Raw genomic sequence first — 27392 nt, 5'->3', positions numbered from 1 at the left:
TTGAAACGGATTTCTCTGTGGCACTTGCAGACTTGAGGCTAGGTTCACACTGGCATTGAACACAAATGTTTCCTCATGTTTCCCATCACCAAGCGAGTGAGATGTCATTGCTGTTGCTGAGTAGTGACAGGGAATGCGGGCACAGGTACTCAAAGGCGGCGTTCACACTATATTCAATGTTGCTTTTCATTCAGAGTTGCATTGAGCTGACACTACACGCAGATTCTTTTTGGTCCACCCCATAGAATCTTATATCTGCAAATATGCTGTAAATATAAATATACTACAATTGTTCTTAAAACATATTTTGTTTTTATCCTCATCTCCTGACTTATTTTGGTCAGACAGTTCAGGATAGAAATAGCTGTAATTCCTTATCAGTAGTCAGTCTGGATCCCGACTGGATAAAAACTCAGTTGCATAGCTGAATAATTCTTTCAGGCAGAGAAAAGAAAAAAATGGAACTCTGCAAATGTAATTGTGTGGTAGACACTGTACATACACATGTCTATGTCATCCTGTCACATGCCACTTAAGGTTCCCTTTAAATGTTATTCCTATTGAATGCCCAATCCAGTGTGAAGTCTGATTAAATAATTTGTCAGCGGTTAAACTTCAGAATCTCTTTTCCTCCCAGTTTTACAGAAGCTTGGTACAGAAACTTTAGTGATGGAAAAGCCATTTATTTTATGGTTATTTTAGCCTAATTGGACTTGGCAAGGCTATGAGGGTCAAAGTACTTAATTAATCCCCATAATTAGGATACGGTATTTAAAGGAAACCAGAGATGAACGCTTTGGCACAAAATAAACACATCCCACGATAGATTTTACAAAATAAATACGATTTCCTTCTCTGGTGTGTTATGTTTTTTTTTTTACTAAAACTACATGCAAAACACAGTTAATCAGAAAAGCATATTATTTAGTGGGCTGTGCACAAAATGAAATTACCATTTCTAAAAACCTCTTATGACTAACAAATATAGATTAAAAACAAAAAAAAAGTTTTTCAATATACCCTTACATTAGCAGCTCCTCCCATCTCATCACAGTTCTCTGTGATGCTGCAGTATACAGAACAGGAAAGCCAGAAGGGGGTAGGCTTGGGCTTGAAAAGACATCAGCAAAGACAGACTCAGCTGTAATGATTCCTGAGCAAAGCCAGACTGAATGCTCAGTTGGGGATTTTATCAGGGCTGATAACAAGCAGGCTAAGCAATGAAGGATGACACAGAGAGCAGGGGTAGATGTTTTTTACTGATGTTCCCACTGATATATATGGTAAAATACATGAGGGTGATTCGTCTCTGGTACACTTCAAATACTGAGGAAGACCTCCATGCCATTACCTTCCATTACTGCCTGTATCAAAATACACCTAAGCGTTACATAACTGGACATAAAGATTACTGTGTAATGTGTAGCCTGGAAAACTCAGACCTGTGGATGTGTCAGCATTGCTTGATACTTAAAAATGAATTTTTCGGAAAAATAGTAGTTGTGGGAAAAATACAAAAAACACATTGCAAAGTGAGAAATAAAAAAAAAAAAAAAAGAAATAGAAGATAGATCAGAAATGATTGATACTAGCCATGTAATTTGTTTATGCTTCCTTTTTTGTTTAACTTTAGTCAAATAAAGCATTTCCATTGTATATGGCTTCCATAACTAGGACTTCTAATGTAACTGCCATTCCATTTACTGTACATCTCTCTACTGACAAGCAATATCAAAAGCCTGCTTCTTAGTTGAATATTTGCTTTTGTTTTGAATTGAGTGAAGTAGCGTTGCAACCCGTCAGTTTTGTTTTTCCCTCTGCAACCTCTATGGAAAGATTCTCCCCTCTTCCGTCACCAGAGACTTTAGAACACAGGTGTTGAACTCCAGTCTTCCAGAGCCATATCCATGCCAGTGTTTAGGATGGACTGTGAAGTGAAGTGGACTGGGGCAATGAATTAAGTGTTTTCTACTTGAAAGTCTCATCAATTAATTTGATCTGTGCCCAAAATGTGTGAGGACCTTTGGCTCTTGAGAACTGGAGCTCAATATTCCTGCTTTTAAGGGACAGAGGAGAGGACCTCTTTTATAGACACATAATGGACCTCTTGTTCACAACTGGCGTAGTTGATGTAGGAGGCACTAAGAGACATTGGCTAGTCATCTGTATCTGGACAATCTAGGTGGTAGGATCTTTTTAGTCTTTTAATGCACTTTAGGGGTAAACGGGTAACCATACTTTTGTGCATAATGACTGTTATCCTTTAAGTATTCCATTAGTTGATTTCTCAAAGTCTTAGTTCATCCATGTCAGTTTAATTTGTGGATACTAGTCCTATATAGATTATATACACAGGGAATAGGTTAATGCATCGCATCTGTGTTGAGTTTAGAAGACTAAGCACACTTTAGCTAAGTTTATTGAGAGAAATGTGATTGAATTGTTCCCTTCTGTTTTTTGTATTTATTTCAAGTCTCCCTCCTGAAGTTCGCTTTTTCCTCCGATATTTTGAATGGCACCTTAGGACCCAAGCTGCTATTAAAACAGCCCACAAAACATATGAAATTTCTTAAGCCCAAAAAATTTCAAAATTATGATTTAAAGACTCTCACAGCCTGCCAAGGAATGAACTGTCAAAAATCGTAGTTTATTTCAGCTGTGCAAGTTCAAAGTCTCATGGCTACACGCCTTGGTGGCAGTGGATGTACATGGTACAAGCTTTCCGTCAGGGTAACCAGGCCAACTTTGTTAATGTTGGTTAAGCTTTGCTGATCCCTGAAAATTTCCACTTGTCAGCGCCCTGATTATTTCTGGAAATGTATTTTGTTGTTTGGGAAATTTAGATATAGTCATATTCAGCAAATGTTAACACACCACATGTCAGCACGCCATCCAAATCGCTACACATTAAAAAAAAAGATTATTGTACACAAATGATTGGTTGTGAGTATTGGCCATACACTTTGGGATCTGACTGTGCACTCTTTATACAATCTTAAGGTAGCGACTAACTATCCAATTTCTAGCGAAAAATCATTTGGGTGATCAGATAATTCTGATTGGAAATGAGATATCGTAATACATTGTTCACTACACCATCAACGAACCAATCGTTGCTTCCCATCTATCACAACTGACAAGAAAATCCAAATTTTGGTTCGATGAAATTTCAATAAGACTATTTTTATACTCATTGCTAATCGATTGTGCCCATCAACTGAGATAATTTACAACCAATCCCGTCACATCCCATCAAAATTATCTGATCACTCAAACAATTCTTCACTAGAAATAGGACTGTTAGTGGCCACCTTTAAGGTGCCAAACCTTTTTTTTTTTTTAGCTATCTAATTTTACCAAATATATGTACTATAAGGGTACATTGAGTGAATATATTGAACGGATAATTTAGGCAATCCTTTACATTACATAGAAATTGTAAGATTGGGAGAAAAAAGACTGGATCATTAGTGGCCACCATTAGCAACAGCTATGTCTTTTGGAGACCAATACATTGGATTTATTGTTCAGGTAGGCCCTTAATGTACATAAATCTGGGAAAACTGGAGAATGACTGTACCATCAACATTGCATAGTGCAATATCAAAATTGAAGAGGTTTTTTTTTTTTTATTTGTAAACGGGATGAAACTCTGTGAAATACCATTCAATAAAAACACATTTTCCTGCTAGGGTAGAAGCTCACAGTGGAAGACTCTGCGAGGTACAAGGAGTCTGTCTGCGTGTGACTTGGCTAATTGCTTCTTGACTGTAAATGTGTTTAAAATACAGTAGCTTACCCTTCATTTCAAATGAATTGAAAAAAAAAATACTTGTTATGACTAATTGTGGTTCTTGGTTTCTATCCGTAAACAGGTCACCTCTTCCACAAGTTTAGAATCACAGAATCAGACTGGTATCGGATAAAGCAAAGCATCGACTCCAAGTGTCGCACTGCTTGGCGCAGGAAACAGAGAGGACAGAGTCTGGCAGTAAAAAGTTTTTCCCGCAGAACCCCATCAAACTCTTCATATAGTGCGGCAGGTAAGCCACCGTCTGACATAATGTTCGAGAATTGTGCTGTGCAGGAAACCAGTGTTGTTCTTCCTTTATGGTTTCAGTTGTGGTGTAGTGGATAGACGAGACAAGACATATTAAGCTTTTCTCCTGGTGGACTCAAAGCCCCAGAGCTGCAGCCACTTAGGGCGCACTCCACGGGCGACCAGGATGATTATGGAACCTTGCCCACAGACTCTGTACTGTTTTACATACTGGCTTGAGCCAGGGTTTGAACCCTGGTTAAAGGCTCAAATCCTTACCTGTACGCTATCTAGCTGACTGAACACTCTCTCGCATTGTAGCGTCCCTGGTTCAAGTCCCGGCCAGCACACTATATAAACCATACACAGAAGTTAATTGCCTCCCCCAATAAGTTTCCCCTACAATGGACGTATAACTATGATAGGGATTAGATTGTGAGCCCCTCTGAGGGACAGACGGTGACAAGACTATATACCCTGTAAAGCGTTGTGAAAATGTCAGTACAATATAAATACATAATAATAATACTAAGTTCCCACTTGTGAACATGCTTAGCAGTGGTGTACCTAGGGCATTTGACACCCAGTGCTGGGTATTATAAGATAAAATAAGCAGCAAATATGGCACACTAAGCACACTTCAGGTAATGTCAGATATAGGTGCCACTAGTACAGGTAATATAGTTGCCCCAGTAGTATAGCTAGTATAGTTGCACACAGTATAGCTAGTATAGTTGCCCCCAGTGAAGTCAGTATAGTTGCCACATTATAGCTAGTTTAGTTGCCCCCAGTATAGCTAGTACAGTTGCCCCCAGTACAGTATAGCTAGTACAGTTGCCCTGCCCCCAGTGTAGCTTGTACAGTTTCCCCCAGTATAGTTGCCCCCAGTGAAGCTAGTTGCCCCCAGTAAACTTAGTTTAAATGCCCCCAGTATAGCTAGTTTAGTTGCCCCCAGTATAGCTAGTACAGTTGCCCCCGTATAAATGCCCCAGGAGGGGAAAGCAGCGCTAGAAGGGGGGGCAGCGGCGGGGAGGGGGGCCAGAACCCCCCCTCCCTTCACCTGGGACCCCTCCTTCTGCCTCTCTCCCCCTCCATAGATTACCGGCAAGTGCAGGCTCGGCAGGAGGCGTGCAGAGAATTCCTCACCTCACTTCTGCGTTCCAAGCACTGGTAGCATCATGTCGTCACAGATCTCCGCCTTCAATGCCGCCCACTGTGCTTCTGCTAATCAGGAAGCACAGTGGGCGGCATTGAAGACGGAGACCTGTGACGACATGACGCTGCGCTCCAGCGCTTGGAACGCGGAAGTGAGGTGAGTAATTCTCTGCATGCCTCCCGCCGAGCCTGCACTTGCCGGTAATATAGGGAGGGGGAGAGGGTTCTGGCCCCCCTCTCCGCCGCTGCCCCTCATTCTAGCGCTGCTTCCCCCTCCTGCTCTGCTGCTGTGGGGGGTCGTGGCAACACCCCCCCTAGCTGTCAGTCACTCTGCGCTCTATGGTAGGAACGCCACTGATGCTTAGATCATAGCTTTAGGGCCTGTTCATACATAGGCATTTTAAAAATACATTCTGAGGCATTTTTTTTAACCACTAGCATTTTTTAATTGCCTTATGCGTGGACAAACCCTTAATGGAAATGATCTAAACGCCTTGGGAAGCAGACCAGTACCTGTGAAACGTGTTTCATATATGCATAAATAAAATTTTCCTTTAAAACTTTTTTCCTTCATAGGAGGTAAGACACTATGGGCCATATCCCTTTCTCTCCTAAGTTTTCTCCTAGGTGATCTTTTCATACCTGATCAATAAAATGCCTCTTAAGACGCCAGCAAGCAAGAAAATACTCAGAAAAATTTTGGCACTACTTTTTCACCTACTTTTAGCACTATTTCAATTGCAGAGTGCTAAAAAGTTGTTTTAAACAGAAGTTGAAAAATTATCTCCTAAGAGAAAACTTAGGAGAACATGGAAATTGAATAAGGGCCCATATTTCTTACCTAAAATCATAGTTTGTATATTGATACTTTAGGCAGTGTTCCCCAACCCTGTCCTCAAGGCCCAACAACACTGCATGTTTTGTATAAATCCACAGAGGTAGTTAATCAGTTCTGCTGCAACACTAATTACCCCACCTATGATTGTGTGTGGTTTCCTGCAAAACAGGCACTGTTGGTGGGCCTTGAGGACAGGGTTGGGGAACTCTGCTTCTGGACACCTTCACCAGTGTGTTTAGATTAGTCCATACCCTTAGGAGTTAATTGGTTTGAAGACCATGTGTCTTTTATAAACTATCAAGGAGAGCAACCTACTAGTATCTGCACAGCAGTCTTGGGATACCAACGATGGTCACAGGCTGTGCAACCCACCTTTGTCAGTATCCTATACAATAAAACCTAACTTTCGCTGCGTCACCATCTTTCCCTGTCTGTCTGTCCGAAGGTTTTTTGTACTGCACATGTGCGTAGTACAGACAGCCGTTGGGACGGGAGGTGAGGCCAGGGAGCAGGGTGGGTGTGTACGTGCGTGTGGTGGGCAGACGGGTGCGCGCGTGTGGTGGGCAGACGGGTGCGTGCACAGGTGGGCCGGGTGCGCGGGCGGCCGGATGCGCGGCGGGCACGCACATGCACACTGGTGGCGGTGGCGCAGTTAAATCACTACCTAGAGCCCATTTTTAAATGAGCTTAGGTAGACTAGTATATACATACTGTATATCTTTAACATCCATATCCATTTATAACAGAGATATTGCACCATTGGACTCTTGGTCTCTCTCATTGTTTCAGAAGCTTAGAGGTTACAAGTAACCAACAGGAATCGCAATCCAGTTGTCTTAATGGAAATGGTGTCAGTGACTGCCTTGTTGTAAGGGCATGCTGCTGACCACCTAGCAACTGTGCTGACATGAAGTCACCAGTTAGTAGAGGGTTGTGACCTGTAGTTGGTGACGGTGACATCAGAAGCTGGATCAGGGCAGGTAGCCCAGTCACTTGTACTTTTGGGAACCTTGGCTGATCCATTGTTTACATATGGCCTTCCTGGCTCAAGACTGTGCATTACAGCAATGTTGTGGAAGCATTTTAGGGCTTATATTAAAAGCAGCCTTTTGGAGCCTCTCCCAGAGAAAAGGGGAGCAGAATTTATTCCCCATACAGGTCTTTTTTTTGGATGGTTATTAGGACTAACCACTGTATCTGCGACCGACAGGGCCAAACTCTGACTTGAGTGGAAAAATTCAATTCTCTAAACTGACTCCTGTCCAAGAGACTGAAATGAAAATACATGAAACAATGTGAACGTAATAATCCTTTTCCCATCAGTGATGGTGCTGGACATGTAAAAGTACATAAGACAGGGTTGCTGCGGTCATCATTGTTGTAGTAACAGGTTGTCTGTGTCTCATTGTTGATTCTACGTTGATTCTACAGTCCAGCACTGTTCTTGTAAGTAAGTGTAAAGTTTAATAAAGTTTAGCTGTTTTAAAGAACAACTGAAGTGAGATGCCACATTTATTTCCTTTTATACAATACCAGTTTCCTTACAGTCCTGCTGGTCTATTAGGATGCAGTAGTGTCTGAATAGTGCCAGAAACAAGCATTAAGCTAATCTTTCAGATCTGACAACAATGTCAGAAACACCTAATCTGCTGTATGCTTCTTCAAGGTTTAGGGCTAAAAGTATTAGAGGCAGAGGATTAGAAGGATAGCCAGGCAACTGGTATTGCTTAGAGGGAAATAAATATGGCCGCCTCAATATCCCTCTTGCTTCAGTTGCCCTTTAAAGTTAATAGAGCCATATCCAACAGCAACCAATTGGATCTCATTTTACTGCAGGCTCATAATTAAAGTGGAACTAAACTCATAATTTTCATCTCTGTTGTAAAAGATTAGCCATAGCATTATTACCTTTATGGACAAAAACATACTTTATTACAATTTATGGAAATCCTAAAAAACTGAAGTTTACAAGCTGATTTCACTTTTCAGGGAGCTGTGAAGGGGTTAAGCCTCAGTGCTTACTGTATGGGGATAGAGCAGGTGTTTCTGCGGTCTATTCACATCTGTTTCTGAGAGCTAATTAGAGACTTTGATCTGGCATAAGCACAGGAACACAGCAGCAATTTTCTTCAGCAACTTCATGTGGATTAAATATTTTTTATTTTGTGCTGTGCAAGAATTTTGTTCTGCTTCAAAAACATTTTCTGATGGTTTAATGTGAATTTCTACCGAAAGTCAAGGGGTTAAAAGACAGCTAATGTGTATTCATCTTGATGTAGTGAAGTGTATGTGTTTTCATAATAACGTTACTTAGACTTTTCATGGTTTTTCCTGAAGCCTTCAGGCCTGACAAAGCAATGCCAATGAACCTTGGCGTATACTGTCTGAACCATTTGCAGCTTTCATGTCTGCAGCTAAGGACTCATTAGCAGGGGAACCACCTTAGTTAACAGCTCACCAAATTGCTATCGCTATTATGCTCTGGCAATGGTACGTCCACCCAGACAGTTAAATATATAGGCAGAAATACCCATTAAAGGGGTACTATGGCGAAAAATTGTAAAATTTAAAATATGTGCAAACATAGACAAATAAGTCATTTTTTTCCAGAATAAAATGAACCATAAATTACTTTTCTCCTATGTTGACAAAAGCGACAGGTTTTGGACTAGTCCATCTCTTCACAGGGGATTCTCAGCAAGGCTTTTATTCTTTATATAGATAATCCCTAAAAATGATTTAAACAATGATGCTGGCCAGCTTCCCTGCTCGACACAGTTTTTTGGAGGTTGGACAGAGCAACTGCCATTCACTAAGTGCTTTTGAAAAGAAATAAATCCCTGAGAATCCCCCATGAAGAGATGGAGTAGTCCAAAACCTGTTGCTTGTGTCAGATTTCTGCTACCTACTGTAAGTGACAGCAACATAGGAGAAAAGTAATTTATGGCTCATTTTATACTGGAAAAAAGTACTTCTTATTTGTATATGTTTACACATAATTTAAATTTTAAAATGTTTCGCCATAGTGCCCCTTTAACTGGCAAAGATAGGACACTTTTGCTTGGGCCTCAATTTCTTACAGTTTGTAAGTCCTACCATCTCTGGACACTATAAGGTATTATTCATTTATTCTACAGCAGAGTTTCCAGGGTCAGACCTTCCATGTCTTCCAAGGGGCGGCATTCTGTCCACCCCATTCCTCTCCAGCCACGGCTCTTTTCCCTGATCATGTTGGCGGTCCCCAACCTGGCTACCTATACTGTGCGCACCTATACTTGGCTACCTATACTGGGGGCACCTATACGGCTTCCTATACTGGGGGCACATATACCTGGCTTCCTATAATGGGGGCACCTAACCTTGGCTACCTATACTGGGGGCATTGTAAATCACTACATTTTAAAGGTTTAAACTGATTTATTTTTTTAATGAAGCTTAATCATTATATGATCGGCAAAATTGGGAGCAAAACCAAGAGCCAAATATAGTGTAGTAAGTTATTGTATGGTTGTAGAGTTCAAATAATACTTTTTAAACATGGACACTTTAGGTTCCCTTTAACCCACTCACAGAGCACTGTCAGTCTACAGAACTCTCTAAGGGCCTGTTTCCACTACACGCAGATTGAATACAGAATGGATGTAGAAAAACTGACTCCAATGAATGTCTATGGGCCTGTTTCCACTAAACGCGATTTTTCTGATGCAGATTTTCCCATAGGCATTCATTGGAGTCAGTTTTTCTGCATCCATTCTGCATCCAATCTGCGTGTAGTGGAAACAGGCCCTAAAGCAAACAAGAACCTCATTAGTGACCCATCACATCGGCTCCTGCTGTTGACTTATTCACGAAGTCTGTTTTTGAGAGGTGATTGGGCTCAGATTTTGTATGAACTGGAAATAATTTTAGCAGCTTCCATATTTATTCTTCGCCTGTCTGCTGCGCAACCAATACCGGCAGAAATGCAGAGCAGTCCCATCCCTTTCCCCGGACCCCCGCTGTCACTGGAAGCCTCTCAGCTATGTCTTCAAACTCACTCCAGTTATTTTGGCCTCTCTACGCCAGCTACCTGGAATCATAACTTGCTTTTCCAAAATACAGATTCATTTTGCAGCTGCTGCCTTCTTAAAAGAAACCTGCAGGTGAAGCAAATGTCGGTACTGGATGATTTGCACAAAACAAATTAGTTACCAAGTAGTCTATTCCTGCTGCTGTTAGAACATTCTATTAGGAGTATTGCCATTATGCCTTGATGTCTTAAGCAGGAGTGAATATTTTTGTCCACAGTACATAGTCAGATGCCTTTTATCATCTGCTTCTCACGTCACTCATGCCAGTGAGTGATCCAACCTATCTGCATCCAGCTGTAGTCCCACAGGCAGCCAAAGGCATCACAGGGTAATCTTCATGTGCTTTGACAAATGTTGGTTGTTTGTTGTTCATGCAGGTATGATCCAATTACCTTTACAGCATTTACCTGCCAGGTCATTGCCAAACTGAAACACCTGATACCCGCTCAAGCATTATAGCGGAACAGGGGTACCAGTTTGGGCATCAATGCTAGCAATATATTTGGTAGATATTAATACTATTTGGATAAATTTTCTTTATCCAAAGGAGAGGCAGCTGCTGGGAGGATCATCCTCCTCCTTTAGTCAACTCATCATGACCACATGTACATTTGCATACCATATGTGTTTGTCAATCACTGCTTCTTTCAGCTGTTGCACAGGCATGTTCATAGCTTCACATATGCTGTCTATCCATCTTAGCCTCTGTTGTCCTCTTCTTCTTTCCTCGTCAGTTTCCAAACATCAAGGATTTCTCCAAAGACTCCGTCCTTATTATGTGACCAGTGTTTGCGTTTTAATAGTAGTATTAACCCTTCTAGCGAGCACTCTGGCCTTATTTCTGTAAACATTGACTGGTTAGTTCTTCTAGCAACCAGGGCTGTGGAGTCGGTGCAAAAATCTCCGACTCAAACTCCTCAGTTTATGAAACCTCAGACTCCACGTATCCAAAATTGCTCTGACTCCTCGACTTCCGACTCCCTAGTCTAATTTTTACAAAAGCTATGGATTTGGATAAAAAAATCATCTTACTCCGACTCCACACTTTATCGAAACCACCGACTCCAGGTACCCAAAATTACTCCGACTCCGACTCCACAGCCCTGCTATCAACCATTGAACTCTCAGTAGTTTTCTCCAAACCCTCAATTCAAAAGCATACATTTTTCTACGCATGACTTATTTATAGTCCAACTTTCACAGCCATGTGTTACTACTGGGAACACCATGGCTCTAAATATTCTTTGTTGGTAAAGTGACATCTCTAACCTTTAGTATCTTGTCCAAATTTGCAATAGCTTTCCTTGCAAGTAAAAAGTGTTTCATAGGCCTCGTTGACGCGCAGATGGTCTTGCAGTCAGAACACAATGCATACGATTGCACGCCATCTGCGCCCCTATGCTTTGCACTTCTGATCCCATTCATTACAGTGAATGGGTCAGCGCTGTGCTTGAGGACTGAACACATGCAGCAGTACGCAAGTGAATCATAGCACATCGTATTGCTGTGCAGCGCCTATGATGTGAACGTCAGAAGGGCTGTCTATGCCCTACTGCCATTCTTGCGAGTCGCACATCATACGTGCTTCCAAATGCGCACAGAAGTGCGTCATGACATGAACAAGGTTTTAATCTCACGGCTGCAATCTCCATCTGCAGAAGGGAATCTTACTTTTTCAATCAGAGGAGAAGAAGGAGATGGGCACAGCTGCTAAAATACCCTTTATTGTGGCTGGGTTGACACAAAAAAGCTTATAGCAGTGGGGTGGGGGGGGGGGGGGGGAGGACAAGTCTGACAGCTGTTCATCTCTGATGAAGCAGGGCTAGTCCCTGTGCCTGTGAAACAGCTGTCAGACTTGTCCTCCCCCCCACTGCTGTAAGGTTTTTTGTGTTAACCCAGCCACAATAAAGGGTATTTTAGCAGCTGTGCCCATCTACTTCTTCTCCTCTGATTGAAATTGTGGACTACCAGTGGAGCACACTGCAGGTAAGCCCAGTTTGGCAGTATCCATCCCTGCTGCATTTTGTACAAGTGCTTTCTCTTCTCCATATTTGTAATCTTACTTTTGTATTATTGTCTCCTCCATAAGCAGGTATCCATATTTTAGAGTGACTCCTTATTAAAAGGAAAAAAAATGCACTAATTCAACCTTTCAACTGCCCACAGCTACAGCTATATACAGACTGTGGATACGTGCTAAATGATCAGTTAGGGCAATAAACGTCTCCTGCATCTGCACAGCTTTAAAGAGAACCTAAACTGAAAATAAAAAGTCAAAATAACCATACACAGGTCATACTTACCTCCTGTGTAGTCTATGCCTCACTCTATTTATCCTCTCCTGCGTCCCATTTGTCCACTGTGATCAATGGAATTCTCTAGCCTCCATTTTAAAAATGGCCATTAAAGCTTCCAGGTAAGCACACTGTTAAACTGTAATTTCACCCACTTGAGCTATAGGGAAACATGGTTATTACCTTGCACATTCAATTGTAACTGACAGCTGCTGATATATAGCTGACGGCAACTGGTATATTTCAGTTCTGAAAAAATATTGGGATCACTGTAAGAAGAAAATGGCGAGCTTCTGAGAGGAACTGACAGCGAGGTTAGTTTGTAATATTCATTTGCAGCTACGTCATGTGTTTATTTTAAATAATTTTACTCGCTTCAGGTTCCCTTTAAGTCCTGTAAATATTTTCCATTTGATGCAGATACTGTAGTCTGGAGAGAGGGAGGTTAGGTGAGGTAGGAGCCTAGGAGGCCCACCACAGCACTTGGGAACAAATAGTTAGGAGATATTGGACTAAATTTCTTGTATAACTCTTTAAGTCAGGTGTAGAAGATCGGAGATACCTGTACAGACATTCAATTATGATGAACAATCGGCTTGATTTGAACTGCACTCGTTCCAGTTACATTTTTCTGTTGAAGTGGGTGATACCGGCAAAACTGGTTGCACTGTGGAGTAGTCAACTAAAGCCAATTTTTGTCTGAAATTCATCAAAATCAAGTCTTTTTTAGGGAGGCTAGTCCACCACTACCTCCTTTTTTAACTGATTTAAGTGCATGATTGGCACCTGTGTACAAGTGTACATTACCTGTTTTGAGTCCACCCTTGATGGAGTTTTTTTGTTTCCCTTTTTCCCTATCTACAGAGAGCAACTTCTTAGTCAGGTCAAAACTCCCCACCTGTTCAATCAGTGGTTGCCTTAGTAGTAACCCGCGTTTGTTAGTATTATTTTACATATGACAACTTTTTACCATTATCTTGACCTATTACACTATTAGTGGCTCTCAGTGTTCCATTTTCGTTGGTATTTACCTTTAGTCTAGGGAGGACTGCTCTTTTCACATTATCAAAAGATAATAATTTACACTATCCAACTTGTCTGGTAGTGGATGGATTATCCACTCGGTGCACTTAGATGATGCCAGCAGATCTGATCAATATTGGATGTGTATTTTAATGTCTGGTACATGCCTAGATCTGTTGGAAATAATTGATTCAACCCATCTTTTTGGACGGGAGATTGCATGGTGTGTACTAGCTTTTATGGTTGTCCATGCACTAGGTGAATCTAGTAGCAATCAATGCCTCAGATGGTGCCCCATCAATCTATTTTTGTCTAAAAACAATGTAGATCACACTGGCTGGAAGACTTTATTAGATTGGCAATGAGTTGGGAGCACATCGCTAGCGGCGTTCGATTGCAGGATGACCAATGCAGCAGCGGAGCTACTCTCACTTGTCCGCTAATGCTTCCTCCCATGTCTTCTCTCCACAGCTGGGACTTCTCCCTGTTTTTTCACTCCCAGGAAGCTCTGATAATGTGAAATATTCCAGAGGCCTCGAGTGGTCATGTAAGACACGTGCCATGGTGGCTCTAGTGCAGGCTTTCTCAACCAGGGTTCCCTGGAACCCCAGGGTTCCTTGAGGACTCTGCAGGGGTTCCTTGGCATTTTACCCCATCGTGGGGGAAGTATAATAGAGCACACTGTAATAGGAGGTACTGTAACAAGAAGCAACTAAATTGGGGGGTCATGAGACAGTATGAGTGGCAGGTGTAATAGGAGGTAGTGAAATTAACAGCCTAACCTACTTTTAAAGACCATGCCTCCTGAAAAATAAATGCAGGGGTTCCTTGAGACCAAAAAATTGTTTGCAGGGGTTCCTTGTGATCCAAAAGTTATTTGCAGGGTTCCTCCAGGGTAGAAAGGTTTAGAAAGGCTGCTCTAGTGTTTAGCCTCTAGCATTTAGTCACATGACACACAGCTCCTCGGGAGAGAAGAAGAGAAAAGACATGCGCCGACGGACAGAATCTGCATGTAATATGTTGAGGGATCTGATCAGATAGATCCCTCTCTGATCAGACAATGATCTGAGAGGGATCTATCTGTTGGCGACATCGACTAATGTATGTCCACCTAGCTTTCAAATTAACTTCACAGGATGGCAGCAATTCACATCTTAAAGAAAATTGTAAAAGGACCCCCATCACACAAACACTAAAGGGGCTTATTGTGTACAAAATGCTTTATCTAATTTGTTGCACCGTGGTCAGCCGTGGATTTGTTTGACTGATGACTTGCGTGGCTACAAAAGCAGACTGCAACATCTGTGTTTTTCCCCTGTCAATCTCTGTGGGACACCTGGATCTTTCCGTTGTCTGCCTCAGCGCATGTAAATAATGGTTTTCATTAATCCAATTGCTAGATTTTCTTTGTATTTTTTGGACACTGTTGGTATTAATATGAGAGATAAAAATCTAGAAGCTCGTGATGCAACCTGGAACTGTGTTTTCCCTGGTGCACAACTTGTGTCAGACCTTTTCCATCTCCAACAAATCTTGTTAAGTAGATTAAGCATCTATTGGAAACTTATTCGCTGTGTGTTAACTTGGAATAGACTGACAGCGGCTTACACTGAAAAATGATCACTCAACATTTATAAACCAGCAGAGGCTTTTGGGACTGTAAATTTCCTGTTTAATGGGGAAGTTTCATGCTAAGGCCCGGTTCACATTAGCGGTTGTTTGCCAAACGGACCGGATGACCTGACCGGATCCGGACCGGATCCGGATCGGAACCGTACGGTTCTGATCCGGATCCGGATCCGGTCAGGTTGCATCAGGTGGCAATCAGGATGCGATCCGGATCCGTTTGGCAAAATATACGTAAAAAAAAAAAAAATGTTGGGGTCTGGGAGGTCAGCAGAAGGGGGACCTGTGGAATCAGGCCCTCTGCTGTTTAGCACTCACCTCCACCTCCGACATGCTGCCAACATCCTGCCAACACCTCCAGCTCGTGCTGCTCCACTCCAAAATGCTTGCCCATGTGTCCCCAGCCAATATCGCCGCAAAAATCCGCATAGGAAGTGGGGTAGAAGATCCAGGTTTCTCAGCCAGTGTGTTGTGCGGCCTCCGGTTCCCATTTGTTTGTATTGGCCGGATGGTGCAGTCCGGCTCCGCCCCGGATACGGCTGCCGGAGGGGCCGGATGAAAAAATAGCGCATGTTGGAACGGAGGCCGGAGTCCGGATCCGGCCCGGATCCGGTCCGGCTCCGGTTCTGCAGAACGGACCCATGTGAACGGACGCATAGGCTTTAATTGCTATGCCGTGCGTCCGTTCCGTCCGTTCTGCAGGCGGTGCGGCTCCGGCACGGCGATTCCGGAGGGCCACCGCAAGTGTGAACCGGGCCTAAGCTAGAAGTTTCATTTTTAAATCAGCACCCTTCCACAATGCATGCACTTCAATCCAATTTTTGAAGCGCATGCGTTTTGCTGATAGCAAGGGCGCTATGAATAGCATACGCTGCAAGCACACTTGCCTGTGCTGAAAACCATGAATTTTCTGCATTATGCGTTTCTGCATTTTGTTTCTGGGCATTTTTCTATGCATTTGCGTTTTTCATGTGTTTTTAGTTTTTGTGTTTTTTTTACCGTATTTTCCAAAGGTAGAGCCTGCTGCAGTTTTCCTGCAATTGTAATTAGGTTAATGAATGGGAGTACACGCAAATTGCATAGCAAATGCAATGCTATGCAATTTCCTATTTGAAAAAATTCCCAGTAAGTTTTTGTTTTTGTAGACAATTGAAAATTATAATCGCACCATCACTGTCGCCCGTAGGGATCAGGACCCGATGTTTAATGCAACCGTTCCCTTGCACAAATGCATTCAGATGCGTGCTTCAGCTAGAGCTAAGCGACACATCTTGTTGCTGTGTATAGGGAGGAAGGATGATGGTGTTGCCCATAATGGAGTGGCTTCTGGCGGGCAGGGCAAGAAGGGGAACAGTGCGCTTGGCTGCTGTCGTTGATTAAAGAACTAGAATGCCAGCTCTTTAAGACCCCTGTGCACATACATAAATAGTAAAATGGTCCCGAACGGCTGCCTCGTTTTTAATTAGATAAGGGTGACAAAAGAAAACCGCAAGGAAAATAGGTGCTGAATCTGGTGTTATAAGTTAGTATGATGTGAAAGGGGTAGTATCAGAAAGATGAATACTCACAAACTGGGGGGTTGCATGCAAGCAACCACAATGATCACCTGTGGGTAGGTGGTGTCACTACTTTGCTCAGCCCCCCCCAAGAAACTACAAACGCACCTTGAAAGGTGCATTTGTAGTTTCTTGGGGGGGCTCAGCGCACCTCTGATTGGTGGCCTGGTGATGCGCTGATCCACCTTTGCGCAAGGACATTTTAATAACACCCCTCTTGTAGACTCGAACAGTCTCTATTTTGACCTATGATACTGTATTGTTATCAAATCATTTGCATGATCTTGTTTTGTTGTGAGTTTCCGTATGTTCTACCTGTATGTTAACCCATTTATCTATTGTGCAGCGCTGCGTAAGATGTTGGCGCTTTATAAATACAATAAATAATAATAAGTCAGAATACTGTTAAATGGTTAAGCATATGTGGGCAAGCGCTGGATGTTTTGTTTTTCCAGTCTATTTGCCACTGTAACAATTTTCTAGTATTTTTCTGAAATCCTCTCATTAACCATGATTGCTTTATTTACTCTCTCTTGCTCATATTGCATTTCGATTTGGATGTAACACAACACATTTAGTCAGAAAAATAAGGCATTCACATTTATTCCTAAATTTGAAAATAAATAAATAAATGACCAGAAAGCGAAATGTTCCAAACCACACAAGAGGATCCAGGCCATAGATCACGGAGAGCCAATGTCTGGACAGGACTTTGGGTTTACATTTGGCGGTGCAATTGATTTTGACGGATTAAACTTTTCTTTTACGGAAAGATGATATTTTTTTAAAAAATCTACAAGAATGCTCTAATTATTACTTTGTATCTATAATCGAACATAAGACCTGAAATGTACTTTTCCACGTATGATAGTAACATTTTCTGTCATTGCTGATTGTAAAAACACCCAGGCTATTGTATGGAAATGTAGAAAACAGTTTGTTTGATTAAAAACGCTTATGTTTGAGCAAGAACTGCTCTAAGTACTAACTGCAGACATCTAAACTGCCCAAATAATCCAAATGCAAATTCAAAATAGCTACCATTGTTTCTATGGAATATTGCTTCTGATGTCTGTATGTCTAAATTATTAAACATGTGTAACAATTAAGAGAAGGACCAGTATGGGGATATCTATTCCTTAAGAATTGTACACACATTCCAACCTGCATGATAGTTGGGCAGGTTGATGCATCGGTTGGATCTGGCAAACAACCTGTTATCAGTTGGTCTTCTGGTTGTTTGCCAGCCATACACAAGTTTAGAAGATAGTTGGGCATATTGTTGGGACGTGTGTACAAGCTTTTAGAAGTTTCTGACCTTAAAGGGACTCCGAGCAGTGCAGAAACTATTTAAAGATGCATATCATTTTAAAGCTCTCTTTCTCCTCTTTCCAATGATATATAAACCACCGCCCTGCGTCTTTTAGTTTTCGCTATTTTCGCGATTGAAATTGCCGCGGCCGCGATTTCGATCGCGAAAATAGAGAAAACTAAAAGGCGTAGGGCAACGATTTAGGTGTCGTCAGAAAGAGGAGAAAGAGAGCTTTAAAATGATATCCATCTTGCTATAGTTATATTGTATTACACAGGACGACACTTTCCCCAGTGTCAGCAGCTCCATTCTGCTGAATGCAGCTGCTGACTTTGAGAAAAAGTCGCCCTGTGTAATACAATATAACTATGGCAAGATGGATATCATTTTAAAGCTCTCTTTCTCCTCTTTCTGACGACACCTAAATCGTGGCATTGGAAAGAGGAGAAAGAGAGCTTTAAAATGATGCGCATCTTTCCATAGTTTCTGCACTGCTCGGAGTCCCTTTAAGAGATGCGGATTCCGGAAATCCAAAGTAGAAAATTCATTATTCAAGCACGGTAAAAAGCTAAATTACAACAGGTACAAAAAAGTCTTTGTTGAACACTCTTGGAACACTAAACTCTGTAGAAGTCTTCCTTCCTGTTTGTCATTTATCATTTTTGTAATGTAAGGTTACAGGAGCTGGGTGTTTAGAAATCTTGGAAACAGTGAAAGAAAGGCTGCCCAGAGCAACCTGTGAGATTTTGAACCAAACAAGCATTTCAATTGGTTGTTTTGGGCAGCTGCTCCACCTTTACTCCTGCCGTCCTTATACCTTTCTGAATATATCAGCCACAGTTTGCACCAGAATCGAGTACTTAAAATAATCCTAAAATTTATTTAGCCCTTTTCTCCTGTTGGATTCAAAGTACTTGAGAGCTATAGCCACAAGGGTGCACTCAGTAGGCCACCCTGCAGTGTTGGGGATTCTTGCCCAAGGACTCCGTACTGAATAGGTCCTGACTTACTGAACAAGAAGAGCTGAGATTTAAACTCTGGTCTCCTATCTCAGAGGCAGAGCCATTAACCAATACACTATCAAGCCACTGCTTATCAACAGCAACATTTTGTGGCATTGAGAAAGCAAAATATTCATGGAGGGGGTGTAATAAAACGAGAGAAGTATCCAAACGTGAGACACTGTGGATATATGAAATGGGCACTCTACAACCCAGAGGGCTAAATATCGATATAGACTTGAACTGTTTTATAGCCAATAGTTAAATGAAGAACTTCTATAAAGGACCATTTAGTGCACCTGGATCTAGAATGCGTAGATATCGATTAATATGGGTTTGGGTTATGGGGATAATTATTACTATATAATGTATTAGATATTTGTACATTTAATATAATAGTTTGTACCTCCTTTTATACAATCAAATATGGAAGTGTCACTTCCTAATTAACCCACTGGAGGGAAGCATTATAGTGACGTAGGATATTGTGTACGCAATGAATAGCACTACAAATCTTATTTGGTGTTAGTTATTCTATTATATATGATCTTATCATGTTTGATCTTAATATATCTTTTAATATAAGTTTTCAATGGGCAAACATCTGGTGCATCTCTGGCAGGCAAGGGTGTCTTTTAGTTAGCCAATGGGGAATAACGGCACTTGATGCAACTACTGCGCAGGTTGTAGTGTAACACCTGATTTAACTATGCTTCCGGGTGCCGGAACGCATAGTGATACGCATACTGTTTATGCGACCAGACGCGCTGCTGTCACGAGGGAAAGCGGAGGAAGTCGGGAGGATTACTGTTTAAACTTCCTGACGTCTGCAGGCTAACCACGCCCCTGATGAGTCACACGGAGTGACGAAACGCGTCAGGTGGAGCCTGACAGACGAGCAGGAATACTTTCGGTTCAGGACTAGGAGTTGGACGGTGAGAGCGGGTCTTCCACAACAGCCTGCCCGGGAGGCAACGGGGGAGAGCCCGATAATACTTTATGCCTAGCGAACCTGTCATCTAAATGTGAGTGAATTTTTTCAAGAAATGAATTTTTAACCAAACGGAGTTACGCTATGCGCAACCTTCTTTTATGTGAGGTTTAACTACTGCTGGATCCATATACCAATAAATATAACAATATGCTGCGCCACCTATAAATCAATTGCACATCCTCAATGTCCACATTCAACTATTTGGCAATGTCCTGTTTTAGTGCGCTATGGTAAGTCCACTTGAACAGTACAACACCACATCAATAATCCACTGCGCTCTTCCAGGATGCCTGCAAAGATAACTTCACATAGCGTAATACTGTTTCAGCTGTCAGAGGGCAAACTTCACACAACCTCCGTGCAAGTGACAACCGGTGCACTAGTGTGTTCCCACCACCTCATTAACAAGCGGCTCACCAGATCGTGACCACCTATCTGCAGGTGGGAATTGCGATCATTTCGTGTGTCTCACCCCGCTCATCAGTGATGCACACTCAGCTTCGACTTGTAAAATAAATTAGGCCTTTTTAATAAAACACATTAAAAACTTAATTGCGCAGTATATCTATACAATTCCAATATCTCATCTGCACTTCTCGCTCACTCCAGCAACTTACAAGCTTAAAAGATGGCTGCTTTGCTACAGCGGTAGTTTCCCCGGCTCGGCATTCAACACTCCGTATAGTTTCCGCCGTATCCCACGCTCCCGGTCGTGTGCACCGGCCTGGGTCCTTCCGCGTTCCAACTCCACCACGTGACGTACTGACGTTGTGGAATTGGAACGCAGAAGGACCCAGGCCGGTGCACACGACCGGGAGCGTGGGACACGGCGGAAACTATACGGAGTGTTGAACGCAGAGCCGGGGAAACTACCGCTGTAGCAAACCAGCCATCTTTTAAGCTTGTAAGTTGCTGGAGTGAGCGAGAAGCGCAGATGAGATATTAGAATTGTATAGATATACTGCGCAATGAAGTTTTTAAGTGTGCATCACTGATGAGCGGGGTGAGAGACACGAATTGAGCGCAATTGCCACCTGCAGATAGTTGGTCAGGATCTGGTGAGCCTCTTGTTAATGAGGTGGTGGGAACACAGTAGTGCACCGGTTGTCACTTGCATGGAGGTTGTGTGAAGTTTGCCCTCTGACAGCTGAAACAGTATTACGCTATGTGAAGTTATCTTTGCAGGCATCCTGGAAGAGCGCAGTGGATTATTGATGTGGTGGATCCATATACCACCACGCGCTGAAGTGGGAGGAGTTGGCAACCCTTAGTGCTGGATGGTGCACATTGCCGGGCGATCTTTGACCAGTCTGACAGTGGTCATACCAACTGGGTGAGTCTAATCCCTCACTGGGTGTCTGGTGGTGGATGCAACAACACGGAAGAGCACCATCTATTGCAATAAGAATCTACAAATAAGTTTACCACAGCTTTTTTTTCGAAGCGCACCTGTGCAGAGACTTTTTAATCGACATTGCTGTGTCTTAGTGGACTTTACATTTATTCTATCATTAATGGTCAATTGTGTTGTTTATTATACATCCAGTGCATCGCTTTCATTATACTTTGTGATTATCAACAGCAAACCAATCTGATTATACCAACCAGGTTTGTCATAGCCTGACCGTGGTAAATATGAGTACTTGTCAGGGCTTAGTAGAGTTCCGTTTCTGACAGGAACCTGAGGTGCTGAGGTATTAAGTTATCACAGTATGCAACCTTACCATGTGAACAGTACTGAGTGACCCACTACAGAATCCCTTTAAAATGTTGTTTTTTTTTTTTGTTTTTTTTTTTTTTTGATGAATTAATGAAGACATTATCATGGTGTTCTGAAAGTGTGTAGTATGGTATAGAATTGTGTGAGATACTGCAGCCTAAAGTAGGTGCTGCAGGAAGTGGTTGGTAAAGTGGCTAAATAACCAGACATACATGTAGATTCTGAAATGAGGCTATTTAATTGGATCAATAATAATGACACATTAAAGAGAATCTGTATTGTTAAAACCGCACAAAAGTTAACATACCAGTGCGTTAGGGGACATCTCCTATTACCCTCTGTCACAATTTTGCCGCTCCTCGCCGCATTAAAAGTGGTTAAAAACAGTTTTAAAAAGTTTGTTTATAAACAAACAAAAAGGCCACCAAAACAGGAAGTAGGTTGATGTACAGTATGTCCACACATAGAAAATACATCCATACAAAAGCAGGCTGTATATAGCCTTCCTTTTTAATCTCAAGAGATCATTTGTGTGTTTCTTTCCCCCTGCAGCTATCTTCCACTGAAGTGTCAGGCTGTTTCAGCTCTGCCTGTATGTAATTCTTCAGTATATGAAAGCCCAACCAGCTCAGAGGAGGATTTATCCAGCTTGTAAAAGATAATAGAGCAGAGAGAAGCTGCACTAATCTAAATAACACACAGGCAGTGTGCAGAGAGGGGCCTGGAGGGGGAGATGCATCACAGAACCACAACACTGAAGAACTTGGCAGCCTTCCAGACACAGGCTGACAAGTCTGACAAGAGAGAGATAAGTTGATTTATTACAGAGATGGTGATAGTAGAACGTGCTGCAGTAAGCCAGAGCACATTAGAATAGATTTTGGAACTTGTAGGATGGAAGAAAACCGGATGAAATTTTTGTTACGGAGTCTCTTTAACTGAAAAGCCCAGCATTTTGTGCAGATTGCTTGATTACTAATACTCCTCTCCACCTACCTTAAAGGGCAAGTGTGAGGAAAATTTAAAAAATGGGATCTGACAGCCAATTTGTCTCTCGCCACAGCTCCAGTGTCCTGGGATCCCCTCCGTTTCAGATGCAGACCTCACCAGGTTGGCATCTACTTCTCCTTTGCAAGCGCGTGGCCAAGCCGCTCGCGATTGCGCTAATGCGGTCTGGAGTGTTCTGCGCAGGTGCAGTACTTCTGTACCTGGCACAACACTATATGCCACATGAGCGCAATCGGGAGCAGCGCAGCTGCAGTAGATGCCGACCTGGCGAGGTCAGCATCTGAAACGTAGGAGATCCCAGGTCTCTGGAGCTGCGGCGAGGGACATATTGGCTGCAAGAGGCTGGAGGAAGCTCCAGGTAAGAAGATCCCATTTTATTATTTTTCCTTACACCTGTCCTTCAACTCTCTCACCTCATTTTCCTGGCCTATTCCAAGCCATAAATATACCCCCCTTCCCCACCCACAACCCCTTCTTATTTTATAATTGCCCACTACCTTAACTTTAACAAGTTTTATAAATGGCACCTTCTCAAACATGGGATTAGACTTCTCTTATGGAAGCAATTGTTTTTGTGCTTTGCAAACTTGATCATCATATGACCTCACTTTCCGTCACTATTAAAACAAAAAATTATTTTCAAAGATCACATGTTTATGTTGTTTTTACAAAACAAAATGCAAAGTAACACAATAATAGGAACAAGATTATGGTTTCTTGCCTACCCCCTTGTATTAGCGTGGCCGCTCTTGGATGCCGTGTTTGCCCTCTGCACGAGTGTGTGTTCATCATCTGCCCACTGGCACTTGTAATCTCTTTCGGATTTACATATGGCTGCTGCATGACGGCTCCACAGCATGTAAAGCTCCCCTCAACTACCGCGGAATGCAGAGAGACGGATTGTGATCACGCGGAAGCCTTGTCGGAAACTAGCATCACTGTTTGTGACCATCCAGGATTTGACTGCCCAGAGAGCATACAGACCTTGAGCAGCGGAGGGTGAGATACAACATACTATCATTGTTTCTCCCCGTTTACCCCACTGTCTGTATTGCCTTGTCCACTCGCCACCACTGAACCTCCTAACAGTGTCGGGCCCGACTGAATTCACACACAACCAGCATCTGGAGTGTTGAATGGGTAGTTTGTCGTCTGGGATACGAGTGGTGTAATCCAGTGCCAGTGTGTGGGGGTGTCCCGCTTACAGGGCATTCTATATAAAACGTAATGATCCGCACCACCTCCAGGTCAAGTATCTTCATTTATTGTAGAAAAAACATATTAAAATACAGAAAACATAGGGCAAAACAGTCCACTGTTTCGGGCTCCTGTCCTTCTTCCAGTTGCCCAGTTCTGAGAGTTATACCCACCATTACAAACATTTATACACATAGGTGTCCAATCAGGGGCAATATACTAATGAGAGGACCTGATAGGAAACCGCTCATTTATATATTAATTTCCTACAATAAATGAAGATACTTGACCTGGAGGTGGTGCGGATCATTACGTTTTATTGGACTTTGTGATCCTGTGTTGTCCGGGATTATATTTTCTGCACACCTTGCCATCTTTGGTTAGATGGACAGCCTGTGAGTGCGACTTCACTACTTGAATTATTAGGGCATTCTATATAGGCATTAGTTTGATTTTAATGGGGGTTTTGTGCGGGTGCATTCTGTTGTTGTGCTCCACACACACATGGATCTTTGATGTGCAATAAAGAATATTTTTAACTCACTGCGAGCCATCCATGAGTTTGTTATACAGGTTTATACAATTGTATGGATTTGTGCTCCCCACATTGTGGGTTGTGAAAAAAACTTTCAATAGGTTTGGTGTGGTACCTTTAGTATGTATATTGACCAGATAATTAATCTCTGCACCAAACTATTTTTATTGACCTGTACATATAACAGTTCTTGCCAGTATAGCCCTCTGTCCCACGAGCACTTCTCAGCTGTCCATAGCTTCTGTCACAGTTCATGTCCTTATTAAAATGGTCTGCAGGAACGTCAACTTACGATCTACCATACTTCACAGTTTTCATGCAAACGCTGGGTTTCTTGGACCTATAACGCCTCATGAAATCTTTTTAGTGCATCACTCCTTTTTTTATGAAGATCAGATAGGAGAGCATATGAACAGAAATTTGTCTTAATTAATATTATTTTACAGCACTCCCTCCCAGGATTCTGAGGTCTTAACAGCTGTGTTGGGCTTCACCCTGATTTATTGAGTTGTTGTTGTTATCTTCACCATCCAGAAGAAAACGTTTCTATTGTTCTTTTGTAACTGTCATTAGAGATGAGAGGTGTTAGCTAATTTATCTCTTCATTTTGTTTACCATTAGTTGTGTTAGCAATAGTGGCCTCATGGTCTACAGCAACTCAGTCATGTTGTGCCTGCTTCTTATTCAGTCTGCATCCATTTTCCTTGGCCTAAGGACTCTCAGTCATAGGCATTGTATAGTTCTCTTCCAATGCCGCTGCACTACTGGCAGCACTTCCCACACAGTTAATTGATAAATGAAGCTGATCTTTCTATTTGTTAAAGTCAGCTTTCTCTTGTCTATTGATCTCTGTATGGACAGCATGAAGGAAAAGTCAGCAAACAGTAGCTCCGGCTTGGAAAGTCCTCAAAACCATCAGAACCGTATGGCCAACATTTCTTTCATAATATTTAGTTAGGCATCCATGAGCTTCACAGCACCAAGTCCGGTCGTTCTGCTCCTCTTCTGCACTCTTTAACTTAAAAAGGCAAGGCATAAACATTTCTTGTCTAGAAAAATCATATTCTGTATTCTGCAAAGAGCCAGCATCTCTGTCAACAGTCAATGCACGTCGGACAATTGTTGTGCTTTGGGAAAAAAAATTAAGATGAATATTAAAGGACATCTGAGGTGAAAATAAACTAAATGAGATAAACCATTGTATCTATCCTCCTCCTAAAAATAACTTTTTTAGTTATCCCACAATTTTATTTTATATTTAAATCTACTTTTTAAGTTTTCACTGTTTCATGACCTATTCTCAATGACACATTTATTGAAGTATGCCAGAGCTAAAATCTATGAACTGTTGATCCTTTTTATCTCCTTCCTGCTCTCAGAAGGCATTTACTGCCACAAAAAGTGTTTTATGGCTGCAATTCCTCATCAGCGAGGGTTACACTATAGTCCGACCTGGTCCCGACCCAGGCAGAAACTGTTACCTGATTTTTAACTCTTTCAGGCACAGAAAGGAAAAAGGAACACAGCATAGTTATTTGTGTGCTAGGCACTGTACATACACATGTCTATCTCATCATGTCACATGCCACCTTGGATGTCCTTCAAGATAAAGCTTTAAAAGCTAAATTAAATGAATCAAACCATACAAAACTATCAGTACAGTAAACTTTTCTTTGAAATAGCTTTGACTTTCACATACTATACTGTGCCATCTGTTCTGCTCTGCAACTCATTTGAAAAGCAACTTCTAGGTTTACTTTTTGTCTCCTACCAACACTTATAGACACTTGATCATCATCTCCTGTCATTAAGGAAATAGGAATTTATTTTCAAAGATCCTATGTAATCCCATTACTACAAAACCACGTGCAAGGGATCTGTCAGCCATTACTACACCCTATGAAAGTGACACACACAGAAATAAACACCACAAGAACATACAAAAAAATAGTTACTCTGTAGTGGGACATTATTGCTTTCTTTGGTCCAGGCTCTGATCCAAAAGGTTATTGTTATTAGTTATCGTGTTTTATCTGTGATTTCATTGCCCTGCAAGTGTCCTTTCTGCTCCTTCCTGACCTGCATTTGTCCTCCTTTATCCCTCTTTTAACTTGAGTGACAGGAGTGCAACAGATATATGAAAAATGAGCAAATGTCCAGACACTTTACTGAGGCAAGTATGTGTGGAGATGAGAAAAGAGTACAGTGATTGACATTGTAAACTTTTATCTAAATGTATTTTGTGTCATTTTATGAATCCTTCCAGGTAAATTACTTTTGTTAAATTCTCTAATTTGAAACAGACTTTTTATAAGTTTGAAAAAAAAAGAAAGAAAGTGGCACAAATCAGTAACACGGCTGTGGGCATCTTCCGCTTTGCCGTTCTGGTTGACTTTATACACCAATTGCCTCGACATCACATTTAGAAAACCTAATCTTGTTGAACTCTCCATGACTTCATTCTGTTTATCGCCAGAGGGTTCAAACTGTGGAGCAGAAGAATAACTGTGAATCGTGTTCAAGTGAAGGATTGGCTGCAGAATTGTAAATGACGGTTAGAGAACAGAAAACCCACTGTGAGACTGACAGAAATGCCAGATCTCTTTCCCCAGTGTTTGTGCCGTACACCTAGACTTTGGCTCACTGATGACTTTGCTCATCCCAAATCATTATTAGGTCAAAGCTCATTAAAGGGGAATATGGCTGACAAGTCGTCGGAGATTTTTTATTACCTTTCAGCTCCATTTAGAGCAGAATTAAAAAAGCAGCAGCTGCAGTTGGAATTGGCATGTACAAATACTGGCTAGTCGTTAGAATAGATTGGTACAATATGTTTTCAGCTTTTGATTGGCAAAGATTTGTTTGTAATATTTTTCTACTCTTTTGACCCGTCAAGCCACATTAGCTCTGAAATTCCATATAATGGAGGGGGGGGGGGGGGGGGGGTAGCTGCTACCATCTGAAAAAAAACATATTCAGCTATGCAATCCAGATCACAGAAAAATACAGCTTTGCCTCTCAATA

The 27392-nt window shown here is 41.9% G+C and overlaps 1 protein-coding gene across 4 annotated transcripts in view; it reads left to right on the top strand.

Annotated features, from left to right (window-relative positions):
• The window catches only part of BANP (BTG3 associated nuclear protein), an 873745-nt gene that overhangs the window by 532155 nt on the left and 314198 nt on the right, over positions 1–27392 (top strand). For all 4 annotated transcript variants that reach the window (XM_068260652.1, XM_068260650.1, XM_068260649.1 and 1 more), the window contains one exon: positions 3876–4043. In XM_068260652.1, the coding sequence (XP_068116753.1) occupies positions 3876–4043 (168 nt within the window). The remainder of the gene's footprint in view (positions 1–3875; positions 4044–27392) is intronic.

Source organism: Hyperolius riggenbachi, chromosome 11, assembly GCF_040937935.1.
Source record: "Hyperolius riggenbachi isolate aHypRig1 chromosome 11, aHypRig1.pri, whole genome shotgun sequence".
Taxonomy (NCBI): Eukaryota; Metazoa; Chordata; class Amphibia; order Anura; family Hyperoliidae; genus Hyperolius; species Hyperolius riggenbachi.
This window is presented reverse-complemented; position numbering and strand designations above follow the sequence as displayed.